At 42.3% G+C, this 22,957-nt stretch overlaps 1 protein-coding gene across 3 annotated transcripts in view; it reads left to right on the top strand.

Moving 5' to 3' along the window:
- Nucleotides 1-22,957, top strand: part of UNC80 (unc-80 homolog, NALCN channel complex subunit) — a 122,879-nt gene that overhangs the window by 73,878 nt on the left and 26,044 nt on the right. For all 3 annotated transcript variants that reach the window (XM_058809303.1, XM_058809301.1, XM_058809302.1), the window contains 18 exons: nt 47-178; nt 656-799; nt 2,203-2,303; nt 2,616-2,702; nt 3,465-3,648; nt 4,239-4,333; nt 5,246-5,335; nt 5,691-5,792; nt 7,789-7,969; nt 9,306-9,574; nt 11,629-11,763; nt 12,798-12,936; nt 14,537-14,633; nt 15,179-15,349; nt 15,549-15,641; nt 17,645-17,680; nt 17,992-18,210; nt 21,653-21,853. In XM_058809303.1, the coding sequence (XP_058665286.1) occupies nt 47-178; nt 656-799; nt 2,203-2,303; nt 2,616-2,702; nt 3,465-3,648; nt 4,239-4,333; nt 5,246-5,335; nt 5,691-5,792; nt 7,789-7,969; nt 9,306-9,574; nt 11,629-11,763; nt 12,798-12,936; nt 14,537-14,633; nt 15,179-15,349; nt 15,549-15,641; nt 17,645-17,680; nt 17,992-18,210; nt 21,653-21,853 (2,476 nt within the window). The remainder of the gene's footprint in view (nt 1-46; nt 179-655; nt 800-2,202; nt 2,304-2,615; nt 2,703-3,464; nt 3,649-4,238; nt 4,334-5,245; nt 5,336-5,690; nt 5,793-7,788; nt 7,970-9,305; nt 9,575-11,628; nt 11,764-12,797; nt 12,937-14,536; nt 14,634-15,178; nt 15,350-15,548; nt 15,642-17,644; nt 17,681-17,991; nt 18,211-21,652; nt 21,854-22,957) is intronic.

Genomic DNA, 22,957 nt, shown 5'->3' with positions numbered 1-22,957 from the left:
GCCTGCTGGCTGGATCTGGATTGACATTTCCTGTTCTGTTTGTCAGTAGAAGAAGTTGCCAACCTGGCCTCCCGCCGCCTGTCTGTGAGCCCGTCCTGCACCTCCAGCACCTCCCACAGGAATTATTCCTTCCGCCGTGGCTCCGTGTGGTCGGTGCGCTCAGCAGTCAGTGCAGAAGGTGGGTGACTTCACTTTGCAGCATTCCCTCCTAGGATTCATTCACTGGAAGCCTTTCCTGTTGACCCATAAAGCTCTGGTGTTCCTTTTTGCCAAATATATTCCCAAGCTTGAGCTCCTTTATAAAAAGTTACTGCCCTTCATTATTTTATTTACCCCTGCTGCCTCTTGCCTCTCATGTTCTGCTTGGAGAGTAGTGCTACAGGGAGCACTCCAGCTGAAAAGAAAGAGATTTTAGCAAAAAGAACTGGGTTGCCTACAAGAAAAGAAATGTAAATTGAAAAATTATGTATTTACAGTGAAAATTCTTGATCAAGAAATTGGCTGGAGGCTTCATTTGTACTTTGAAATAGCTGCAAACCTGTCATGCTTGCAATGTGTTCTGATCTTTGTTCTGCATGTACAGGCACTAACAAAAATGTTTGTCTAGATAGTAGCACAGTGTATTCCCTGACTCCTCTTCCTCTCACTGCTCCAGATGAAGAACACACCACAGAGCACACCCCAAACCACCACGTGCCCCAGCCACCCCAGGCTGTGTTTCCAGCGTGCATCTGTGCTGCAGTGCTCCCCATTGTCCACCTGATGGAAGATGGAGAAGTCCGGGAGGATGGAGTAGCTGGTATTGACCTCCATTAAACTTCAAGGCATTGTTGCTCAAGGATGGCAGAACCAGTGTCAAAACTTTGAATGTAGATTTGCAATAGAAATGTATCTTTGTAGGGTTTTTCGTTTTTATTTTCTGCATAATTTGTGTTTGGCATTGAGAGGATTTTGCCCCTTCGGAACCCTAACAAAGCCCCTAATTAAAAAGAAATATTGAGAAGCTGAAAAAAATCTAGTGAGGGGATACAAGGATGGTAAGAGGCCCAAAAGAAATATTGAGAAGCTGAAAAATTTTGGTGAGGGGATACAAGGATGGTAAGAGGCCTAACACAAGTGTTCTTTGAGGAGGAACTCTAGGAGCTGGGCTTGTTTGCTGTGATTCAAAGGAAACAGAGAGTTAGAAGAACGCTGACTTAGAGTTTACAGCTTGGGAAGTTCAGTTTAGAAATTATGAAGGAAGTTAATCACCAAGTGCATAATTTCTGTTGATTCTCCATGCACAGGGGTTATCAAACCCTGGCTAGTCATAGCTGTGGTTAATATACCCAGTGTACATGACAGCCCTGCTCCAAGCAGGGCTTGGACTGGAGACCTCTGGAGATCTATGCCCACTTATATTTTTGTGTTCCAATCACAAGCAGAATGTCACCTTTACACAGCCTGAACATTTTGGTCATGGCCTATGTTATAGTCTTCGTAAATTAATAGTATATTTCCTTGTATTTGTTTTATTGAAAGTGGTAATACCTGGTGGGCTTGGTGGGCTATTCTGCTTTGTTCATCTCTCACTCATCATGTCAGCTAGTTGTGGATTTAACTTCCTGTTACATTTTGTATTCAGTTTTAGCTGTATGTAGCCAGCCCTCTAAACAACGTATGTGTGATTTTGTGATCAGGAGCTGAGTACTGAAAACAAAATAACGAGTAATTCTATGTTGTTGTTGACCTTCAGAAAATTGCAATTAATTGCACTTGAGGGAGTTGATCATGAACACAATTCCCCTCTGACTATCTAATACTGTTCACCAACACCAGATCAAATCATTCTATGAATCACCATGAAATTGAACTTATTTGCATGAACAAAACAAGTACATGAATTTATTTCTCTCAGTTGCTGGGGTTTTTTTCCATCTCAAGTTATGAATCCAATCAATTATTTCGTTATCATTCCTTAACAGTTGTGAAGTGCTTCATGTCATATCACCAGTGGTTAGGGAAGGTTCAAATAACCTGTGATTATTATTTCTGGGATCACTGCACTGGTTACCAGGAATTCCAGTGCATCAAATGGTGTCTTGGGTGTTCAGTATAAAATATGGCAGAGTAAGGAAGAGGACTAGGGAGGTTTTTTTAAGTATAGCAGTTCATGGCTCTTCCAAGAGACAGTTCTGACCTGGTCTCCTTTCTCTCTCCCAGTCAGTGCTGTTGCCCAGCAGGTCCTGTGGAACTGCTTGATTGAGGATCCCTCTACAGTTCTGCGGCACTTCCTGGAGAAGCTCACCATCAGCAATCGCCAGGTACCCTCCCCAGGGACAGGGACACAGCTGCCCCTCCCCAGGGACAGGGACACAGCTGCCCCTCCCCAGGGACAGGGACACAGCTCCTCAGGGCTGGGGAGCACTCCAGGGACACCACTGGAGAGAGAACATTTGCTGTTATAATGCAGCATGCCATCATTTGGCCTCAGTCTTTGTCCCCTGATGTAAACAGGACACAGTTGATTTATCAGCTCTAAGCAGAGCTTTTGCTCCCAGCCAAGCTTTGAGCAGCTGTTTAGGGAACATGGCATAGGCATGATGGGAAGAAAAAAACTTTTGCTTTTCTTCCAGGATGAGCTGATGTATATGCTGAGGAAGCTTTTGTTGAACATTGGAGACTTCCCTGCCCAGACGTCTCATATCCTCTTTAACTACTTGGTGAGTAGCTTGTGGGCCCACTGTGCAGCCCAGAATCTCTCCTTTGCCTTCATGTGTGCAATAAATGCACTCAGTTTTTCTTATATAGCTCATACTTGCTCCTGCTTGTGCGTGCAAGCCACCAGGCTTCCACCAGCCTTTCTGGCCTTCTGGGGAGAGGAAAAGGAACCTTTCTGTTTTCATTAAATCCCTAAGCAGCCTGTCATGGATTTCTGAACTGAACCTTGGCCAATGAGTTGAAGACAATTAGAAGGGTCCCAGCACCAAAAAATTTTAATTATTTTACTTAATTTGGGTTCAGAAAGTGCTTTGCTGATAGACAGTCCTCTTGGAGCAGATCTAGCAACTTCTTTCAAGACTGTGGACAAATGTAGTTAGGAGGTGTTGCAGACAAGATGTATGCTTCTCCAGGGAGCCCTCTGAAGTTTGTGAGTTGTCTACTTGGCAGCATTTCAGAGCATAAAGAACAGGAAATCTCTAACTGCAGACATTCTCACTTCTCCTCATCTGCAGTGGTGCTTAAGGCAGGAGTACATTTTGCCCCCAGTCCTCATGATCTCTAGAAAAAGGAAGAATAGTACAGGCAGATTGTTCTTTAATGCATATAAAATTTCAAGATGAAAGTTTAATGAGTTTATCCCTCTGAATGAAGAAAGGTAGAACAATACTGTTATTCTGTGTTACAGAATATTCTGTGTTCAATGCTCTGCACAGTTAAAAGAGTGTGTACAACCTGATATTCCTCTTTCTCATTCCTTGCAGGTGGGTTTGATCATGTATTTTGTACGGACTCCGTGTGAATGGGGCATGGATGCCATTTCTGCCACTCTCACCTTCCTTTGGGAAGTGGTGGGTTATGTTGAAGGACTCTTCTTCAAGGATCTCAAACAGACCATGAAGAAGGAACAGTGTGAAGTGAAGCTGCTGGTGACGGCTTCAATGCCAGGTATAAGAAATAAGTCTTTAAATTTACTTCACTTTATGGCCCAGTTTACCAAAAATAAGATACATCAGATCTGGATCAGAAAAAAAACTTCTACAAATGGCTGCATATTTTAAGGCAGTTTTCCTTCAGTTGAGTATTCAGTCAGTAAATTCTACTGCTGATTCCTTGAGATTCAGAAAACCACTTTAGGAGCTCTAAAAGAAGCAGACAGAAAGTGAATTAGAACAGTATTTCAACCCAGAGCTTTGTGCCAGTTGGGCTGTAAAAGGCTGGAGCAGCATCATTGTAAAACTCGATCATCCAGGCTCGAGATATCTTGCTGATAAACAGGTTTGACCTTTTACATGCTTCTTCCTCAGAGTTGACAGTTGCTGCTAAAGTCAGCTCATACTTTTAGGAACAGCTCAATTTCTCATTAAACTGTGGAAGTGGGAGAATATGTTAACACTCCTTAATGGTTCTAGACAGGACTGGCTTAGTCTGCCTGTCCAGGAATGAATTTCAAGTACCAATCTTCCTCCATGGGCAGACTCCTAAAATTGAGTTAATTAAAGAAACCAGGGAGAATGCAACAACTTTTCTTCCTCCAGGCACAAAAACCCTCGTTGTGCATGGACAGAATGAGTGTGACATCCCAACACAGTTACCAGTCCACGAGGACACACAGTTTGAGGCTCTGCTGAAGGTAGGAGACAGTGTTTGAGCTGGACAAACTTAAATTTACCTCCCATACCTGCATGCCAGCAATCCGTTCTGCCTGATCATCCTGTCCCAGGGTCAGGGAGGGAAATTCTGCTCACAGAGATGTCTGTCTCCCTGGGAGGGGAGCTTGGTTGCAATAAACAGGATCCCACATTTAAGGATATTAGAGATGCTCTGAACTCACAGAAATCCCAAACCTCACAAATGCAACTACATTTGGAGACACTGCAGCTTGCTATTTGCTGCATGTTTTTGATAAATATACAAATCATTTAAATGTTTGGGTTTATCAGCACTAGAGACGAGAAATTGATCAAGATCAGAGTGAAAATGATGGCTTGGTAGCCACAACAATATTTTGGTAGCCAGGAGCTATGCAGTCGCTTTCTGCCAAAAATTTCCTGAGTGGTTTTAATTGAGCCACATAGGAAACAGATTTGTAAAGGCTTCAGTTTGACTGAGTGTGTTAAATTTTACTGGGAATCACATCTCAGTGTTTGGAAGTGCCAGAACTTCTGTGTCTCTGCATACCACCTTGTCCTGGTTCAGAGCAAATTTGGGAGAGAACCCAGGACACACCTATCACTAAATCTTGATAAATACCCAGGCCAATATGGCTCATCCAGTCAGACAAATATGTGTGATATCAAGACATCAAGATAATTAACACCAGTCTTCAGGATTGTGAGGTCAGCATGCTTTGATTATCACAAACATACTTTAATGATTATAAAAGGAAATAAATAATTAAAGCCCCAACAGTGTGCCAGTCTGATGGAGGCATGCATGTTTGTACCTTTATAAATTATTAGATGGATATTCTTCTTTTGGATGTTGTGGTATTTGTACCAAACAACTAAAAAGTAACAGGATATTTTGATTTCTTTCTTTTCAGGAGTGTTTGGAGTTTTTTAACATACCTGAAACTCAGTCTTCTCATTATTTTTTAATGGATAAGCGTTGGAATCTCATTCATTACAACAAGGTGAGGCAAAGATCAAGTTTGTGTGACTTTTCATCTTGCTTCTTTTTAAATATCAGGGTTATCTAAAGGAGAAAAAACAGGCTATAAATAGAGTTCTGTCCTCTGAGCATCACATCTTTAGCTGTGTGTGGCAAAAGATTGGAATTTGAGAGAAGAGGGAGAGGCAGAAGACAAGAATGTCTAGTTCTGTTAGAACAGATCAGATTTCTCTTCTGTTTGTGCTCTTTCATGATGCCTGACACTGTCTGAAAGCCTTCCCTTCAGGAAGGGCTAAAGGGCCCTTTTTTCCATTCTGTTGAGTGATGCCATAGTGATTACATTTGTTTAAAATACACTTTTTTCCCTTTCTTGGCAGACCTATGTCCGTGATATTTATCCTTTCCGGAGGTCAGTTTCTCCCCAGCTCAACCTGGTGCAGATGCATCCAGAAAAGGGTCAAGAGCTCATTCAGAAACAGGTAACTCATACCTCTAACCAGAAACAAACCCTGAAAATATTTTTTTCCCCCTTTTAAAGGCTTTTCCTCATGCTGCACGCAGATCAAAAGCTTTTCTGGAGAAGTAGCAGTCCGGGTGAAATCTGCCTTGAGGCCACATATTCTGTACATTATTAAGGAAGATTAGAGTGTGATGTGAATTCCCCCCTCCCCAGCTCTGTCCAGCCAGTTTCCTTTTAGGTGGATCATTTTACAGAAAATTTAAAAAAGGATGTGCAGGAATGTGCTTAAATATTATGCATTTAGTATTAACAGTTGTGTTTTTGTAGCCAAAAATCAGCCATTGTAATTGTGTTCTTACTGAGAATAGGAAAATACCATCATGTGTGGTTATAAAAGGCAGTTATAATGCTGCTTAAGAGCTACTAGCAGCTAAAATACTGGAAAAGAAAGTCAATGCCATCTCATATGTGTGTGGCACAGAATAGGACAATATTTCATGTGCTGCATCTGTCAGTAGAAAGTCAATAGAAATCTGAAATTACTTGGGATCAACTTGGTTGCTTCCCTGACAGAAATTACTCTGGTTCTAGGAGGTGTCCCACAAATAAATGAGTTTAATACACTCTACATGATCCAAAAATGCTTATAATGGGCTTCACATTTTTGTCAGGGCATTATTTTGCTTTCCACATTTTTATATTTAGAGCACTCAGAGCCCAAAATATTTCTAAGGTAAAAACTTGTATCACACATTTGCTAGCTTCTCTGTATTCATGCAAGATGTTGCTGAAAAACATCCAGCTTCCGAAATAAAGCAACAGTGTAGCAACCACCACTGAGGAGCAAAAAAAGTACTTTTTTACTTGGAGAAATACTTGCTTTGTTTTATTGAGTACTTTTCTTTTGCAATTATAAATATACTTTCTATGGCCAGATGTCTTATCCCAGAAAGTAGATAGCAATTCCAACTTCTTGTTGACTTTAATCTAGGGCCTTGAAGAGAGGAAATACAAACATGTGGCTCTCAGCTTGGGTTTGGTTTCTCTGACCACCTTGGGGCTTACATTAATCTACAGAAAAACCCATGGCAAAGTTGGAAATTGTTCCATAACCACTTGGGGTCCTCCAGAAGACTGAAAATGTTAGATCCATTTTTACAAACACAATCCACCTTGGAGACCTGGGCTGGAGAACTGTGGCACACAAATTCCAGCAGGAGGGTGCAACACCAGCCCTGTGAATTTCACAATGATCCTCTGAGCCATGAGTGCAGCATCCTTTGGATCAGAGCTATCAGAACCCAAGAAATTCGTCTAGCTGCCCTGGAGGACTTGAAAACCTAACAGAGAGCTCAAAAACCTAAGCACAGAGTCAAAACCACCTGTGCCTTTGACTTTAACCAATAGAAACAATTACCAACTTTGTAGAAAGAGTTACAAACCACAAGAGTTTGAATAAAATAATAGTGAATTTATCACAAAGTAGAAAAGTAGAATTTTGGAGTTTTAGAATGAAGATTCAAAAAGCAAAATAGAAGAATTTTGGCGTGTCCTATCGTTCTTCCTATTTCTTTTTAGCCTCCATCTTCTAAGTGATAGTAGCACTTCTAGATTAATTTAGAGTAGAGACAAACTGTCTAACATAAGTAATAAGTATTTAAAAATTATTGTAAATCAAATACACGTAGTTTTTAGTATAATAAGATAACACACTGACCACTGAGGGTGGTCAGGGTGCCTCAACCTGACTTGCCAGACAGACCTTGGCAGGTCAGGGAAAAAATGTTATAGATTAAAAAAAAAAATAAACAACCTTGAGAACGAGAGCCAAAGAATCCTGTCGTCTTCCTCAGTCTTGAGGCTGGGAAAAAAGACTTTCTAACACCTTGGAGTCATCTCAACAGCAGAAACCTTGTCAAGAGCAAGCCCTAGAACTGAACTTGCTGAAGTGCACGGACATTTTAAAGGTTTCTGGATTGGGCTGACGTAGATCTTTGTCTCTGTTTCCCTGCCAGGTGTTCACCCGCAAGCTGGAGGAGGTGGGGCGGGTGCTGTTCCTGATCTCGCTGACGCAGAAGATCCCTCCAGCCCACAAGCAGTCCCACGTGTCCATGCTGCAGGAGGATCTGCTGCGCCTGCCCTCCTTCCCCCGCAGCGCCATCGACGCCGAGTTCTCGCTCTTCAGTGACCCCCGAGGTACGAGCCCCTGGAGGGCTGCTCTCCTGGAGGGCTGGACAAGGCACACAGAGTTCAGCTGATGCCTCAGGGTTTAGATTTTATATTTTTCAGATTCTGTATGGCTTTAGTGTGTGGGTCTGGGCTTCATATTAAGGGTTGGTAAGCTCACTTCACAGAGTAGGGAGACAAAACAATTCCTTCTCAAGGACAACTGATACAAATCTCAGGCCCAAGAGCATAAACAACATGGACTGAAGAGAGAAAAACAAGAGGCATGGGACTTCATGGGCTGGAGCTGTAATTGGACAATTAACTCCATTATGCTAATGGACAAAACCTTATAAAAATGTGAGATCTTGTGACCAAGCTCTCTTTTGCTTCCATCTTGGAGCCATCTGGGCAGAGCCATGACTGTGGCTCTGGTACTGCCAGGATGTGGCCTTTGAAGGCTCTTCAACAAATGCCCTCTTTATTCCTCTGAACTCTGTCTAGCCTCTGTTCCAGCCCTTAAGGCACCACAGTGAGTGCTTCATTTGCCTTACTAACACACAGGCTTGCAGCTTTTCTGGAAGCTGATGAATCTCTTCCTGAGGAAACCAATAAAAAGTTGCTGGTTTGTAAGCACAGCAGCAGAAAAGGCTTCAGTGTTAGAATTCTCCAGGCAAGGCTACTTGCTTTGGACCCAAATGAGAATAAGTTTTAATTGACTATTAAAATTATGTGTGAGACTACCTAAAAATAATTTCTCAAAGTTCTTTGCCATCTACTTTGAGGAAACAATTGACATCCAAGGAAGACTGAGCAAATTCTGCAGCAGGGATAAAGAAACAGTCCACACAGAAACTTTGCTCTGGATGTAAAGCAGGTTTTCCAGCCTGATGCTAAATAGGTTAAACAGGCCATTGTTGCACAGTGGTAAGCATTGGCAAGTTCTTTACCAGCGCTAAAGGCACTTGATTTCAGAAGCATTATTGTAACTCTGCATCAGTTTCCTGTAGTGTGTGAGTCACCTGGGACATAAAACCTGAGCATAAATCTGCACAGCCTCTGTGTGGGGCAAATGATGCACATGCAAGCTCAAATCTTCCACATTTTAAGAGAAGAGTGTCCAACCAGCAGATTAATGAACCGTGCGATATTTATCATTCTTCATCTTCATATTGATGCTTTCAGTCAAGGTTTGCTCAAGTTCTGTGGGCACTTAAAGAAACACAGGGTGGGGGAAATAACTTTTAAAAGGCAGAAGGATGGTCATGGGGTTGTGGTGATGGTTGTGGGATGGTTCTTTGCAGTGAGGTGAGGCTGGCTGTGGTGGACAGAGCTGACTGCTGCTGATTGCTCTTCTCCCCTGCAGCCGGCAAAGAGCTCTTTGGTCTAGACACCCTTCAGAAAAGCTTGTGGATTAAGCTGCTGGAAGAGATGTTCCTTGGCATGCCCAGCGAGTTCCCGTGGGGGGATGAGATCATGCTGTTCCTGAACGTGTTCAACGGTGCCCTGATCCTGCACCCCGAGGACAGCGCCCTGCTCAGGCAGTACGCTGCCACCGTCATCAACACGGCCGTGCACTTCAACCACCTCTTCTCCCTCAGCGGCTACCAGTGGGTGCTGCCCAGCATGCTGCAGGTGAGCCGTGCCCAGGGGCAATCCCAGGGAATGCTGCCATGTCCTGCTGACAGGGAGCAGCTGCAGGTCACACCTTGGCAGGGAATTCTTGCCGTGAGAAGAACTTCCCGTGAGTTCTTCCCCGTGAGCCTGGCAAAGGTTGCCCAGAGAAGCTGTGGCTGCCCCATCCCTGAGAGTGTTCAAGGCCAGCTTGAACAGGGCTTGGAGCATTCAGGGATAATGGAAAGTGTCCTTGCTCATGGCACAGGGTGGAACTGGATGGGCTTTGAAGTCCCTTACAACCATCCTGTGATTCCATGATGGAATTGACAACAGGGAAACTTCGATCTGCTGAGTCCTCATAAGAGATTTTAGATTCCCCAAGAAGGCAACAATGGGATGGCCCAAATTAGCTTTCTGTTTCCTGCTTGAGCAAATTGCTAAATTTTCTGTTCTACATTGTGTTAAGTAAATAAATGTCTGTTTTCCTTTCTCTGTATTTCCACACAGAAATATGAAATTTCTGAGCCATTCTTGGCCCTTAGGCATTTCTCCGTGGTTTTTATTTCAGGGGTGGCTGAAGTTTGGGAAATAGTTGAAATATCTGGATTTACTACTTGCTAATTAAAACTAAATTATATTCACTTTTTAAGTATGAAAATAACTTAAAACATTTATGAAAAATTGCATGTTTTTTCTTGTGAGTAATGACAAATATTGGAAGTGTCAGAGGTGGAGTTTCTCTTCAATTAGAGATGATCAAGTGAGCTGATTTTCTTTTCCTGTTGAAAATCAGCTACTGAAAATAAAACATAAAAAATATTTCTTTTAAACATAAAAAGGATTATTTCTGTAGGGCTCAAAGGCAGTATCTAAGTAGAGATTTAATATTTTAATGCAGATACAGAAAAGAAGAATCCCTATACATGTTCATTTTCACTTAGTTAACAGAGAACAATTATTAGACGCAGTGATCTACTTTGGCTATCTAAACAAGCTGTGTAGTAGCTGGAAAGTCTGATATCCATGATTAGGTAAGTATGAATTGGATCCAGCTAAGCAGTGCAGGGGTTTATTAATGAGAAACAAGAGATTTGAAATAAAATAGTCTAAAAACATAATTTGAAGTTGTCAACAGTAACCATTCAGTCCTGCAGAGGATTCTCCCTTCATTATCACTTCATATTGAGAGAAATTAGTTTGTAATTCTTTCCTATCCTCACCCTCAATTATTGTCAACTGCTGAATTATTAAAATACCACTCCTGGGAGATAAAAAAGCAATTTCAATGAAAAGGGGCTCTCAGGCAAAGATGTGGGAATAGGAATAACAGTTCTTTATTAGGGAAGAAAAAAAATAATGTAAAAAATGTAGTAATACAAAACAACACTGCCAGAGTCAGAACAGGCTCTGACCCCCTGTGGGTCAGGGTGGTGGCACAGTCCCATCCCATGGTGGCTCAGCCCTCCTGCAGTGCCAGCTGTGGTTCTGCTGGAGCAGGGATCCTGCACAAGGGGGGAGTTTTCCTCTGAAGCTCCAGGGCTGCTGGAGATGGGCCTGGGCTCCCTCTGGGAATGCAGGGGAGGAGAAAGCTGCTCCTCTGGGAATGCAGGGGAGAAGAAGGCTGCTCCTCTGGGAATGCAGTGGGCAAAGGCTGCTGTGCTGTTCCAAACCTCAGCTTGTATCCAGGTAGGAATGCTTGGCTCCTCCCCTGGGCAGAGCATCTCCCAGTGGGATGATGGAATTTTATCAGCCATGCAGGGGCACTCACTGGCCCATGGACAGCAGAGATCTCCTGGAGGGAGGATGGGTGTGGAAGAGATAAAGAAAACTGCCCCATGAGCAGAAGAGAACTGCCCCACCTCTAAGGGATGGTGATAGAACACACAGCCCCAGGCAGATGTTGTACCCTAAGACACCATGAAATGCATTGCCAGGGAGGGGTGGTCCAGTCTCCATCCTTAACAGTGTGTTAGACAAACCTGTCAGGAATGCCAGTGCTGTAATTGATTGAATCTGGGCTCAGGAGGTGCAGAGTTGGAGCAGAGCCTCCATGTGCTTTTCCATGTGCCCAGGTGTACTCTGACTACGAGAGCAACCCGCAGCTGCGCCAGGCCATCGAGTTCGCGTGCCGCCAGTTCTACGTCCTGCACCGCAAGCCCTTCATCCTGCAGCTCTTTGCCAGCGTGGCCCCTCTCCTGGAGTTCCCTGTGAGTCACAGCCACCCTCCTGTCTCGGGGGAAGCCTGTGAGTGCAGCCAGCCCCCATCAGAGGTCACAGGCAGAGAGCACTCAGTGATGCGCAGAACCAGGTCCAGATTTATTTCTGCACGCTTCTGTGCATCACTTGATGGAGCAGGGTGCTGAGATGGCAGGCTGCTGGTGTCCAGGCCAGTAAATGTGGTCTCACTTTAAATTTCTATGGATAAATGTATTATAAAAGGACTTATATGGCTATTTAAATGGAGTGGTGTTTGCAGGGGTCTCAGGACAAGGGAAGAGATGAGAATCTTGAGTCCATGTTTCAGAAGGCTGATTTATTATTTTATGATAGATTAGAAGATAATGATAGATTAAAACTATACTAAAAGAACGGAAGTAAAGGATTTCATCAGAAGGCTAGCAAAGAAAGGAATGGAATGATAATAAAATCTTGTGACTGACCAGAGTCTCAACACAGCTGGACTTGTGATTGGTCATTAAGTAGAAACAACTCACATGGACCAATCAAAGATGCACCTGTTGCATTCTACAGTAGCAGATCATTATTGTTTTTCTTTTCTTCTGAGGCTTCTCAGCTTCTTAGAAGAAAAAAATCTTAACAAAATTATTTTTCAGAAAATATATCCATAACACTTAAAGAGTTATAATGGCTTATGACTCTTTAAATGCAAATCTGTTCTGAGAATCCAGCAATAGGAATTAAAGGCTTAATACCAAGTTTTTAGTACGTGTGAAGTCTAAGACTAGATTAGTCGTGTTTTGAAATGTTCATTAATGATGTTCTAACATTTTAGGCATGTTAATGGGATCTTAATTTGAAGTCAGCACACCTATCTTTGTCCTTCACAGGGCAGCAAAGACCTGTGTGCAGTAGCATCAGTCTGTTGAGTCAGGCAAGGCTCACTGGTTGAAAGCAATGAGTTCCTGAACTCCATGTGGACCCTTTGTCAGAACCAAAGGTTGTCCACACCTCCAGATAAACATTCCTGCTGGGATGACATGAATGTCTCTTGTTGGAACAGGATGTTACAAACAATGGAACCAGCAAAGGAGTGTCAGCTCAGTGCCTGTTTGACCTGCTGCAGTCTTTGGAGGGAGAGACTCCAGACATTTTGGACATCTTAGAGCTGGTGAAAGCAGAAAAGCCTCTAAAGTCATTAGGTAATAGTACAGCATCCTGTATTCAGTAATTCTGGTTTATTGTTTATTAATTCAACAGACATTTGGTGCAGCATGATTTCTTCGGAGCCCTTCTCTTCTTTAGGAATGTCCTTTCTGTCCCCTGTGCCTCATGGGGCTTTTAAGATTGGCTTTATCACCATCATCCTTTTGATATTTTCTGCAGGAGGGCAATTATTAATTAATTTTATTGCAAAACTATTTTTCCTGCTTAAAGCCTTCTAGTCTGAGACTAGCCTCTGGCATTTTGAATTTTAACATGTGTGAGTGAAGAATGAAGATGCCTGATAAACTGTATTATGCTGATAAGATCAGTGTCACCCTCTGCTCCACATGGACAGGAAACAGAAGCATCCTCTCCTGTGGGCAGACTGTGACTGGTGGAGGATGATGGATACAATTCAGACATCCAGCAGTGCTGAGCTCCTGGGGAGGCTGTTGATTTATCATAAAGCAGAATATTTATGGCTCTATGGTGTATCCAGGACATTCTGTCTCTTGATAGTTATCCATGCAATGCTGCATTTAAGAATTTGGCTGCTTTGTGATTTTTATAAGGATCTTCAACTTGTTTTCCAAATTTGCACTTCTCTTAAATACTGGTTATCTTGATGCACTGTGAAGCCTGTCTGGCCTTGGAGTTAAAGCTTTGTAATAAAGTGGGATTTTATGATATAGAAAGTTTTAATATAAAGTAGTACAGAAACAGAAGATATTTCTTCCTCTTTGTGGATTGTACCAAACTTTTGTATAAAATCTTGGAGGTTTCTTTAATTGTTTCTGGACAATTAAAAACATCTCTGAAAATTCTCAAGTATGAGCTGATGACGAGACTGTAGATGAGTATGTTGTGTGTCTGGTATCTTCCATATGAAGATGAGAATTATTATTTATATGTTTTAGGACCTTAACTTTGACTTGGGCTCCTGCGTAACAAAGTCACTTCTGAAAACAGGACTATTGTTCTATTAAAAATATTATTCTTGGACCAATATTATTCTTTCTGGTTTCTTAATGCCCAAAACTAATTATGCCCAAAGTGATATTGGTAGTATATAACTTAAATGCTTTTGAAACCCCTTTCTGAAATCACTAGCAAAAGAGAGTCACTTCTGTGCTGGCTCCCATGTGGCTATGAGTATAAAAGGACTTGATTTTTAAGAAGTAAAACTTCTGCTATCAGTGGTGCATCAGCATCACTTTTTGTGTGGTTGGAACATCTAATAAAAAGCATAGGAAGCATAAAAATTATCATTAATTTGACATGTGTTCTTGCCATATATGAGCTGAAGACTTAGCTTTTGATGGGTGATGTTTGAAACAGGACTCTGCAGGCATTTTGCTCAGCAGCAGGTGACCTGCTCAGAGCTGTTTCACTCACTGAGTTCTGGGCAGTAGGGTTCAGGTAGGAGTGCAGCATTTGTTTCTTTCACAGAGACAGATTTTTATCTGTCCAAAGGCCTATTGGGCATTGTTAACATGAAAAGCAAGCAAGAGGAGAGGAGGAAAAGGAAATGTGTTAGCTCCTTTCATACTTAGTGTGATTGTGTGATAATCTTCTCATATTGCTTTACTCCCTCAGACTTCTGCTATGGGAATGAAGATCTGACCTTCTCCATCAGTGAAGCCATCAAGCTGTGTGTGACAGTGGTGGCTTATGCTCCTGAGTCATTCAGAAGGTGAAAATCTGTTGTCTTGATTTGTGCACACTCAGAAAAGGCATTAAAGCTGCCTATGGTGTGTGAAAGCAAGGCTGGCAAATGGAGGCAGAGGATAAAGGATTCCAAGTGTGGGGCTTCTCTGAGGCCAAGCCTCTGCCTGCTACCCCCTCCTAGGGGTAGCACCAGCTCCAAAGTACATCTGTTAGTTTGCAAGAGGGAATCTGGGAAGAAAAGAGTCTTTGGAAGGGAAAATACTTGTTAGCAAATGGAGGACATATTTGGAAGATACCTGAAAATCCAGGGGGTTTTTAGTAGTAGTAGTAGTATTGTTGTTATTATTGTTGTTGTTATTATTATCATTATTGTCATTATTGTTTCATGCATCATCTGGTTTCCCCCTGAAGTTCCTAATCCAATTTGCTTTGGTTCATGACTTCTAATGAGAAGCAATAAAATCATTGCCTAATTGCAGATCTAGGGACTTCAAATAGAAACCTAAGCCTCTACCTAATGTGAGTTCAGGCATGACAAGACAAAACAGACCAATATTGTTATTTTCCCAGCCTGCAGATGCTGATGGTCCTGGAAGCCCTGGTTCCCTGTTACCTGCAGAAGCTGAAGCACCAGACGTCTCAGGTGGACACAGGGACAGCAGCTCGTGAGGAGATTGCTTCCATGGGTGCCCTTGCCACCTCTTTGCAGGCCCTCCTGTACAGTGTGGAAGTTCTCACCAGGTAACACACGTGGGCCAAGGGGCTGAGCCTGCATTTGCTTGTCTGTGCAGGGACAGGGAGTGCCCAGGAGGCCACAACACGCAGCTTAGCTTGAGTTTTTCAGACTTGGTAAAATTAGTGCAAGTTCTCAGAGGAAAAGCAGAATTTCTGTGTTTGTTAGATTTAATGTGCAGTGTGCTGTTCACCTTCTCCCTGCCAGGCCTATGACAGCCCCACAGATGAGTCGATGTGACCAAGGCCATAAAGGGACCACAACAGCAAACCACACCATGTCAGCAGGTGTGAACACCAGGTAAGGCTTTTCTTTCTTTTTTTCACTTTCTGAAACAGTTTTGTTTGTTCTGTTTGATTTTTTTTAGTAAGGTAATATCTCAGACAGCTTGAGGGAGTGCTCTGGGTACTGTACTGTGGGAGAAAACAGTCACATCCAAAGACCACGTTCCCCAGGACTGCATTTCTGATGATAACCAAAACAGCCAAGACTAGGATTTTTAGTGTGAAACAACAGAAGGCCAGAGTATCAAAGTGGAGGACACACATCCTAAATGATTCATTCGCCTTTCAGCCCTCTGAAGTCTATTGCTGAAGCTCTCTCACTCTCTGCTTTGCTTCCTGCTGAGTCCAGTGTCAGAGTGACCTGTGGGCAGAGCATGCTTGGCCAGCAGAAGGGTCAGATCCTTCTGACTTTGTTCCAAGGGGCTGAACACCTGTACAAACTCAAATTGCCCATCAGCTGAGGTTCTCAGACACTGGCACCTCCTCTAGTTTTCTTTTGTTCCCTTTCCCATTTCCTTGTACATTCCTGTGATCTCTTTCCTCCACATTGGTCTGGGGATTTTTTGCAGTTATAGGTAGCACAGGAGGGATAGCTGAGAGCTTGAGAGAAGTCAAAGTAAGGCCTGGAAATACTCTTGTCCTTCTTAAAAAAACCCCAACCCCAACAAAACAAAACACCAAAGAACTTTCTCACAGAAGAAGGAAGCAAAGAAGGACATGGCACCAGTGAACTGCAATTTTGATCCTTGGCAATAGTGGCCATTCCAGTTAGCCTGCTGCAAAATAGACAAGGCCACTGACAATTTACTTGGTCATAGAGGAAGGGCTTAATCCCCCACAAACATTTGGGATTGTCAAGTTGTTTTTTTTGCAGCAGGCATCCCTGCTTTCTCCTGGCCAGGCTATGCATTAGTGTGCTAAAAATCTGAATGTTTGTGCTGGAAGGGGAATTGCAGCCTAGCAAAAGCTGGGGTAGCTGTTCTTCTGGAGTTTTCCAAGTTATTACCTATCTTTTTTTTCCTCTTTTTTTGAATTCAAGGGATTTAGAAATCAATTTCTGCATGGATCATCCAAGGGCTATTATGTCAGTTTATAAATGTGTACACATCTTGGTTGGTAACTCCTGGCATGAGTCTGTTCTATTCAGTCATGGTTAAAACATGGCTTTGACTTTCAATCCCTCATCTGAGAAGCAGATAAACTCCAGACATGACAAGCCAGCAGATAAACCAGACATGCTGAAGTATGAAGTGGGCCATTTACTTCCATTTGTATGCCATTTACTTCATTTGCAAGATTGCTCACTCTAAGGAGAATAAGGTGTAATGGAAAATAGTATTTTATTATCTATCTGCTGATTTTGGAGAGCAGTTAAAATGCATCTGCTGACAGACAATGTAGACATTCCCAGTGAAGTGAGACTCAGGCATCTTGACTTACATTTCCAGATTTTTCTCATTATCAGATGTTCAGCATCTGATCCAAAATATTTTTGCACTGCTCTAGGTTTCCTGCACTTGTTTCTTCTGTTATCATTGCCAGCAACAGCAGGATTCTCACAATGTTAGAATGATTACTGTTCAAGCCTTGGACATGGTGGCCAAGTGGTGCAGAGCCTGTTAATGCTTTCTCAAAAAGAAGTAACGAGAGAAAATGACAATAGAACAAAAAAACACTCTGAGGTATTATTTTCACTGAGCTCTGGTTTCGTGAAAGAGATTGAGCACTGGGGTGAAAATCAGTAAGAGAAATCACTTGAAAGAGAGCGATGGTTTTCAAGCCTGAATTTTTCCTTTCAGAATAAGGCTAATAACTCTAGGAATATGTTTTTTTTGATGGAAGTTGGGAGATAAAGGCAATTCAGTGTGATCAGTGTAGGCATTGTTCCAGTGGCACAAGATACCATCCTGACCATGGTGCACAAACCCCTGGGCTAGAACAGTGTCACTTTCTTTTAGAAAGGCAAGTTTAAGCATTACTAAGTTGCTGTTTGCAACCTCACTGTTTCTGTTTTCCCAGGTACCCAGAACAGGGAGCCAAACTGCACTTTATCAGGTACAGTAAAATTTTATCCCAGTCTCCCCTGATGTGTGATGAAACATTCCCACACATGGTTGCTGTGACAGGCAGCCTTTTGTCAGGGAAGGTATCAAAAGATAGTTGATACAGAAAATATTTACATTTTTAGCAAGACTTGGAAGATTATAACTTCCCTTTTTTTGTTTCTCAATTGCAGATGCAACTACCTTTCTTTCAATTGCAGAGGAAAGCATTTATTTCAAAAAGAAGATGAAGAGGTGGTTGTAATCTGTCCCTGATGATCCACAGCATATAATAAATACTGTGTCTTACTTTGTATCCTCCAGGGAGAACCTTCACCTAATGGAGGAGGGCCAGGGCCTTCCCCGAGAGGAGCTGGATGAAAGAATTGCCAGGGAGGAGTTCAGGAGACCCCGGGAGTCGTTGCTGAATATCTGCACAGAGTTCTACAAGCACTGCGGTCCCAGGCTGAAGATTTTGCAGAATCTGGCTGGTGAGCCCCGAGTGACTTCTCTGGAGCTGCTGGATGTGAAGTCCCACATGAGGTATTCCGCAGGCATTCTGCTTTTACTTGTTCAGTTTTCAGTGTTTCAGTGAAACACTTTTTCAGTGTTTCAGGGGCATTCCTTTCTTTTAGCTCTTTCTTTCTCATAATAACAGATGGAATCACTTTTTGGTTGTGTAGGTGCATGCTTTTGTCTGAAACACGCAGAGGCTGTTTTGGATGTTCCTTAGATTGTACTGATGCTGCTTGTGTATAAAGAAGGTTTCTTAAAATTTCCTCTGGTCTCATTCTGACCCCCACCTGAAACAGCTCCCTCTGATGCATCAGGACAAGATAAATCTGTCTGTGCAGGGCAAGGGCTGGGGAAGCTGCCCCCCTGCTTGAATACAACATTTATCCTCTCCAGTGGCACTGTGCATCAGAGCCAACAGCTCATAAGCAAGAAAGGCACAACAGCCATTTTCTAAGTGCCTGAAATACCAGGAAGGATGGGACAGAGGGCATTTGCAGCCCAGCACCTCAGCATGTGATGCAGCAGATGCACAAGTCTTTTCCTGAAGTGCTGCACTGAGTCCAGCTCACAGGTTGGATGCTCACTGCAAATGGTTTCACGTGGTGCTGACCTGGAAGAAATTTGGGGTAGGGCCTCCTGGCACTTGGGGTCTGAGTCTGAGTTTGCTGTTCATGGTAAACAGAAAATAACATAAATTGCTGCTTGGAAGCAATAACTGGGACAAGAGAGAATAGATCTGATTATTTTGTCAGTTTTTCATTTACACTAGCAGCTGGCAAATGCTGCTCTCTTTTCAAGAGAGAAAACCTCTGACTCTCATGGTCAGAGGTTACAGCAGTAAAGCTGATATTGATTTACAGCAGATAATGAGTTGTGCTCTGATTCCTTTAGGTCTCCTAGAAAGTGCTGGAAATAGCTGCTTTGTCAGGGTTGTGACCTAAAATGCTTAATCATCATTATCTCTAAATAAAAGCAACATATCTCAATCCTTACATAAATTCATAAGTATCAGTGACATGACTGACAGGATTTAACCACTGTAGAACAAACACAGTTCTACATGGAGAGCAAATTGATCAGGATGTGATGTGACACTCATGGTCTTGGGAGACTGGCAGGTGCCATTTCAGAGGCTTCAGAAAACAGGATAATATGGTAGCCACTTCAGACAGGATTCATCTCACCCATTTTTAGCCATTTAAAAGTCAAATGTTTAGTGTGCAAAAGTCATAAAAATCTTTTTGCACCCAGTGGAAAGGAAGATGCACATCCAACTGTTTATCCCAGTATTTCAGGAAGATAAAAATTTCCCAGGTTACTTGTTTCTGCCAGGAAGGAGCTAGCAGATTAATTGAGATTGATGTTTCAAGTTGAATGAAATGGATCTCACACTTTATAATGCGTAAGGAAGTTTTTATATGTCATTGCATGGAACTGGTATTGTATTGCTGGCAAGAAGCTTAATTATATGATAATTTAAATTTCACAGCCCTTAAGAAAGCAGACCTACTTCATAGTAGGACAAAGCCGTTTAAAAAAAGGAATAATAAAGAAATACTGGATAAAACCGAATTTTCTACCAGTTTTGGTTAATCTGAGGAACTTGTTGCCCTTGATATTATTAGGCAGATTATAAAGAGAATAGAAATATGTTCCATTACTTGGATGCATTTCAGAAATGCCCCCACAATATGGATAGGATTGTACTGTAATCATCCAATACAAAGTCTGTTGATGTTTCATGGTTTATTTCTGGTCTTTGCTTACCACAAACATCCAAGTATTTCAGCAGATTTTTGTCAAACTGCAAATGTAAGTCAAATGCTGCCATGGTATTTCACAGTGAATACAAAAAAATGCCATTGGCAATGCCATCTGGGATAGTGGAAAAAGCAACAGCAACACAATCTGTAGGAGAAACAAATAAAAACTGCAGGGAGCAGTCCTACAAGGGACATGTTGTGTAAACCTATGGACACTTTATTTTTAAAACTTAACACTTGAAAATCGCACAGTGACACTTCCTAAAGTAATGGTAATGCTGAAAAACAAGCACAGAACAAAACCAAATCACTCATTAACTGACAAACAGGTGATGTCAGGTCTGTGTTTCACAGACATTTGCATTGTTGTAGTCTTACTGCTAGCACAGATACTCTGGTTTTAGCTACCCAAATCTGTGATTCCTGATGTTCCCTTGGTGCATTTAATGTCAATGTAAAAGTCATTTTTAGACCATTCATGAATTCTTAAATATAAACAGTGATTCCAGCAAAACAGTCTTAACAGACCAGAACTGTGGTATCAGATCTGAGAGTTAAATTAGCAGCACATTTGACTTTTGCACCATTTTCTTTTCATTAGGCTCATGAAGATTTATATGTTAGTTCATTGGCACGTGTGTAGAAATGTTGGAACCCTGGATGCTGAGAATTTTAAACTTTCTGTGCTGACACTGACCCCCAAAAGAACACTGCATTTGACCTGAGACTGTGGAGAAGGCTTCCAAAATTGAATGACAGAACTGGGATTGTGGGTGTGGAGTTTGAATAGAAGTGTGTAACATCACATGGTGGAAACTGTATGAGTTTAAGGTTTTAGAATACAGTAATATATATAAAGCAAGATGGAGGTTTAGGGTGGAGGCTAGTAATAGGAGCTTCTTTGAGCAAGGTCTCATTAGCTCTTGGAGGTCTATTTTTCACCCAAGATAGTTCAGCTACCTTTGGAGGCATAAAATCAGCAGGATGGCTTCTATTGCAGTGTTGGAAATAAAATGTTTTAACAAAAGACAAAATAACAAACTCCTTACAGAGAAAAATCCAGGTGCAAGAGGTTCTTTCTCCTGGTAAAACACCTCACAAAAGCCATTAGTTTCTTTGTTCTCTTCTTTTTCTAGTAAATTGCTCAGAGGGACTTTTTGGCTCCTGCCCAATTTTTGCTCCTATCCTTAAGTTTGAGGTGAAATTCTTCAGGCCTATGAGATGCCTTTTTCACCTAATCCAGGAGAGAAACTTCTGGGCTTCTTTCTTTTTTGAGGGGACAAAGGATAGTTTTGTCACTCTGTCAACAGGGGGCACATTCCTATAGAGGCTGGTCCTTCTTCACCTTCTTTTTAGTTTGGGTAGTATTGTGTAACTGGATAAAAACAATCAGCACTGCGGGCATGAGTGGTTGATTATTGGGTTAAAAGTAAAAATAATTTAGGTGTAATTTCTTAAATGGACGGTTTATCCTTAAAAGGCCTTGTAGAGAAGGAGATGGGGCTCCATTTTTAATTTGTTAGAGAGAAGTACTGTGGGAGTCACAGTTTGTGAGGCTGTAACATAGATAAGAAGTAATAAATATCCGAGTCCCAACGAGAAATACCATCTCACTATTGAATCCTGACCTTGGCAGGAAAGAGGCAAAAGAATGGGCACAGAAATGCAGGTTGTATTCACTTTTCTCCCCATGCCCTTGGTGTCAGGCTGGCAGAAATCGCCCACTCCCTGCTGAAGCTGGCTCCTTACGACACGCAGACCATGGAGAGCCGCGGGCTCCGGCGCTACATCATGGAGATGCTGCCCATCACCGACTGGACAGCCGAGGCGGTGAGACCTGCCCTGATCCTCATCCTAAAGAGATTGGATCGTATGTTCAATAAAATTCACAAGATGCCTACGCTGAGGTGAGCAGGTGGTCCGGAAACCCTCTGGGGTCCGTTTCTGATGTTGCAAGCCTTGAAGTGTGGGTACGTCATCTGCTGTCGTGTTGCAGTGAGCCTTTACAACACACCAGAGAATTACAGGTGTTTTTATCTCTGTAAGTGTGTTTATGTTGATGTTTTTGTGGTGTCTTCTGGTAGCAGGATGGTTATTAAGAGCTAAAGAGAGAACTTCCAGAAATGTCATTTTTCTTTCCTGAAAAGAAGTCTTCAGATTTTTTTCCATCTCATTGCCCTTTTAATTAACTTCTGCTGTGAGTTTTTAAAAGTCAGACTGTAGTAAGAGTATTTCTAGCATGGCAATACTTGTAAAGACAAAAATAGTCAGGAGCTATGCAGTAGATTCCGATTGCTCCCTAGTAAAAGGCAAAGAACTGCATCAGCTGCTTCAGGTCCATGTCTAGTGGAAGCCTGGTAGATCACACAGTGGCATTATGGTACATACAGGCTTTGGCAACTTCAAGAAATACTGACTGTGGAGCATCCCTGATTGGAGGCAGTGGTACAAATCCAGTGCTGGGTGGTATAAAATCACTCAGAATTGTGAATTTTCTGGTGATCTGATTAAAAAGAGGCATATTGGTCTTGGTCACCCTCATGGGCACATGTCCTCAACTGCTTGAATGGCACTTCTTTGGCAGTCTCAGCTGAGAAGCCAAATCATGTTAGAGAACATCAGAAGTATGTCCCAGTAGGAATAAAAGATGGAACAATAATAGGGAGGTGATATCTTCTTTCTGGCATCACTATCCTTTTCTTTGGCTAACCTGCTTCAAGACATTCCACCCTTCTAGGGAATTCAGAGGCAGAAATTTTGGTGCTTCTCTGTCCTGTTGGTTTGAGTCTTTGCCATGTCTTGCCTGTTTCTCATTCATTCCTTCTTTCCCCGCTCATACTTTCTACTGCCTCAAAGGCAGATAAGGCTTTCTGTTCCTGAAGATCTTTCTTCCTCATGTAAGCTGAATGGACGTCCATAAATTAAAATTCCTTTCATATTCTCTCTCTCTATGCCTGTACCTCTGCTTGGCTTAAATTACCCTTTTGTCCACAAAAGGACAGCAAAGCTAC

This window comes from Ammospiza caudacuta, chromosome 8 (genome assembly GCF_027887145.1).
Source record: "Ammospiza caudacuta isolate bAmmCau1 chromosome 8, bAmmCau1.pri, whole genome shotgun sequence".
In the NCBI taxonomy this organism is placed as follows: Eukaryota; Metazoa; Chordata; class Aves; order Passeriformes; family Passerellidae; genus Ammospiza; species Ammospiza caudacuta.
This window is presented reverse-complemented; position numbering and strand designations above follow the sequence as displayed.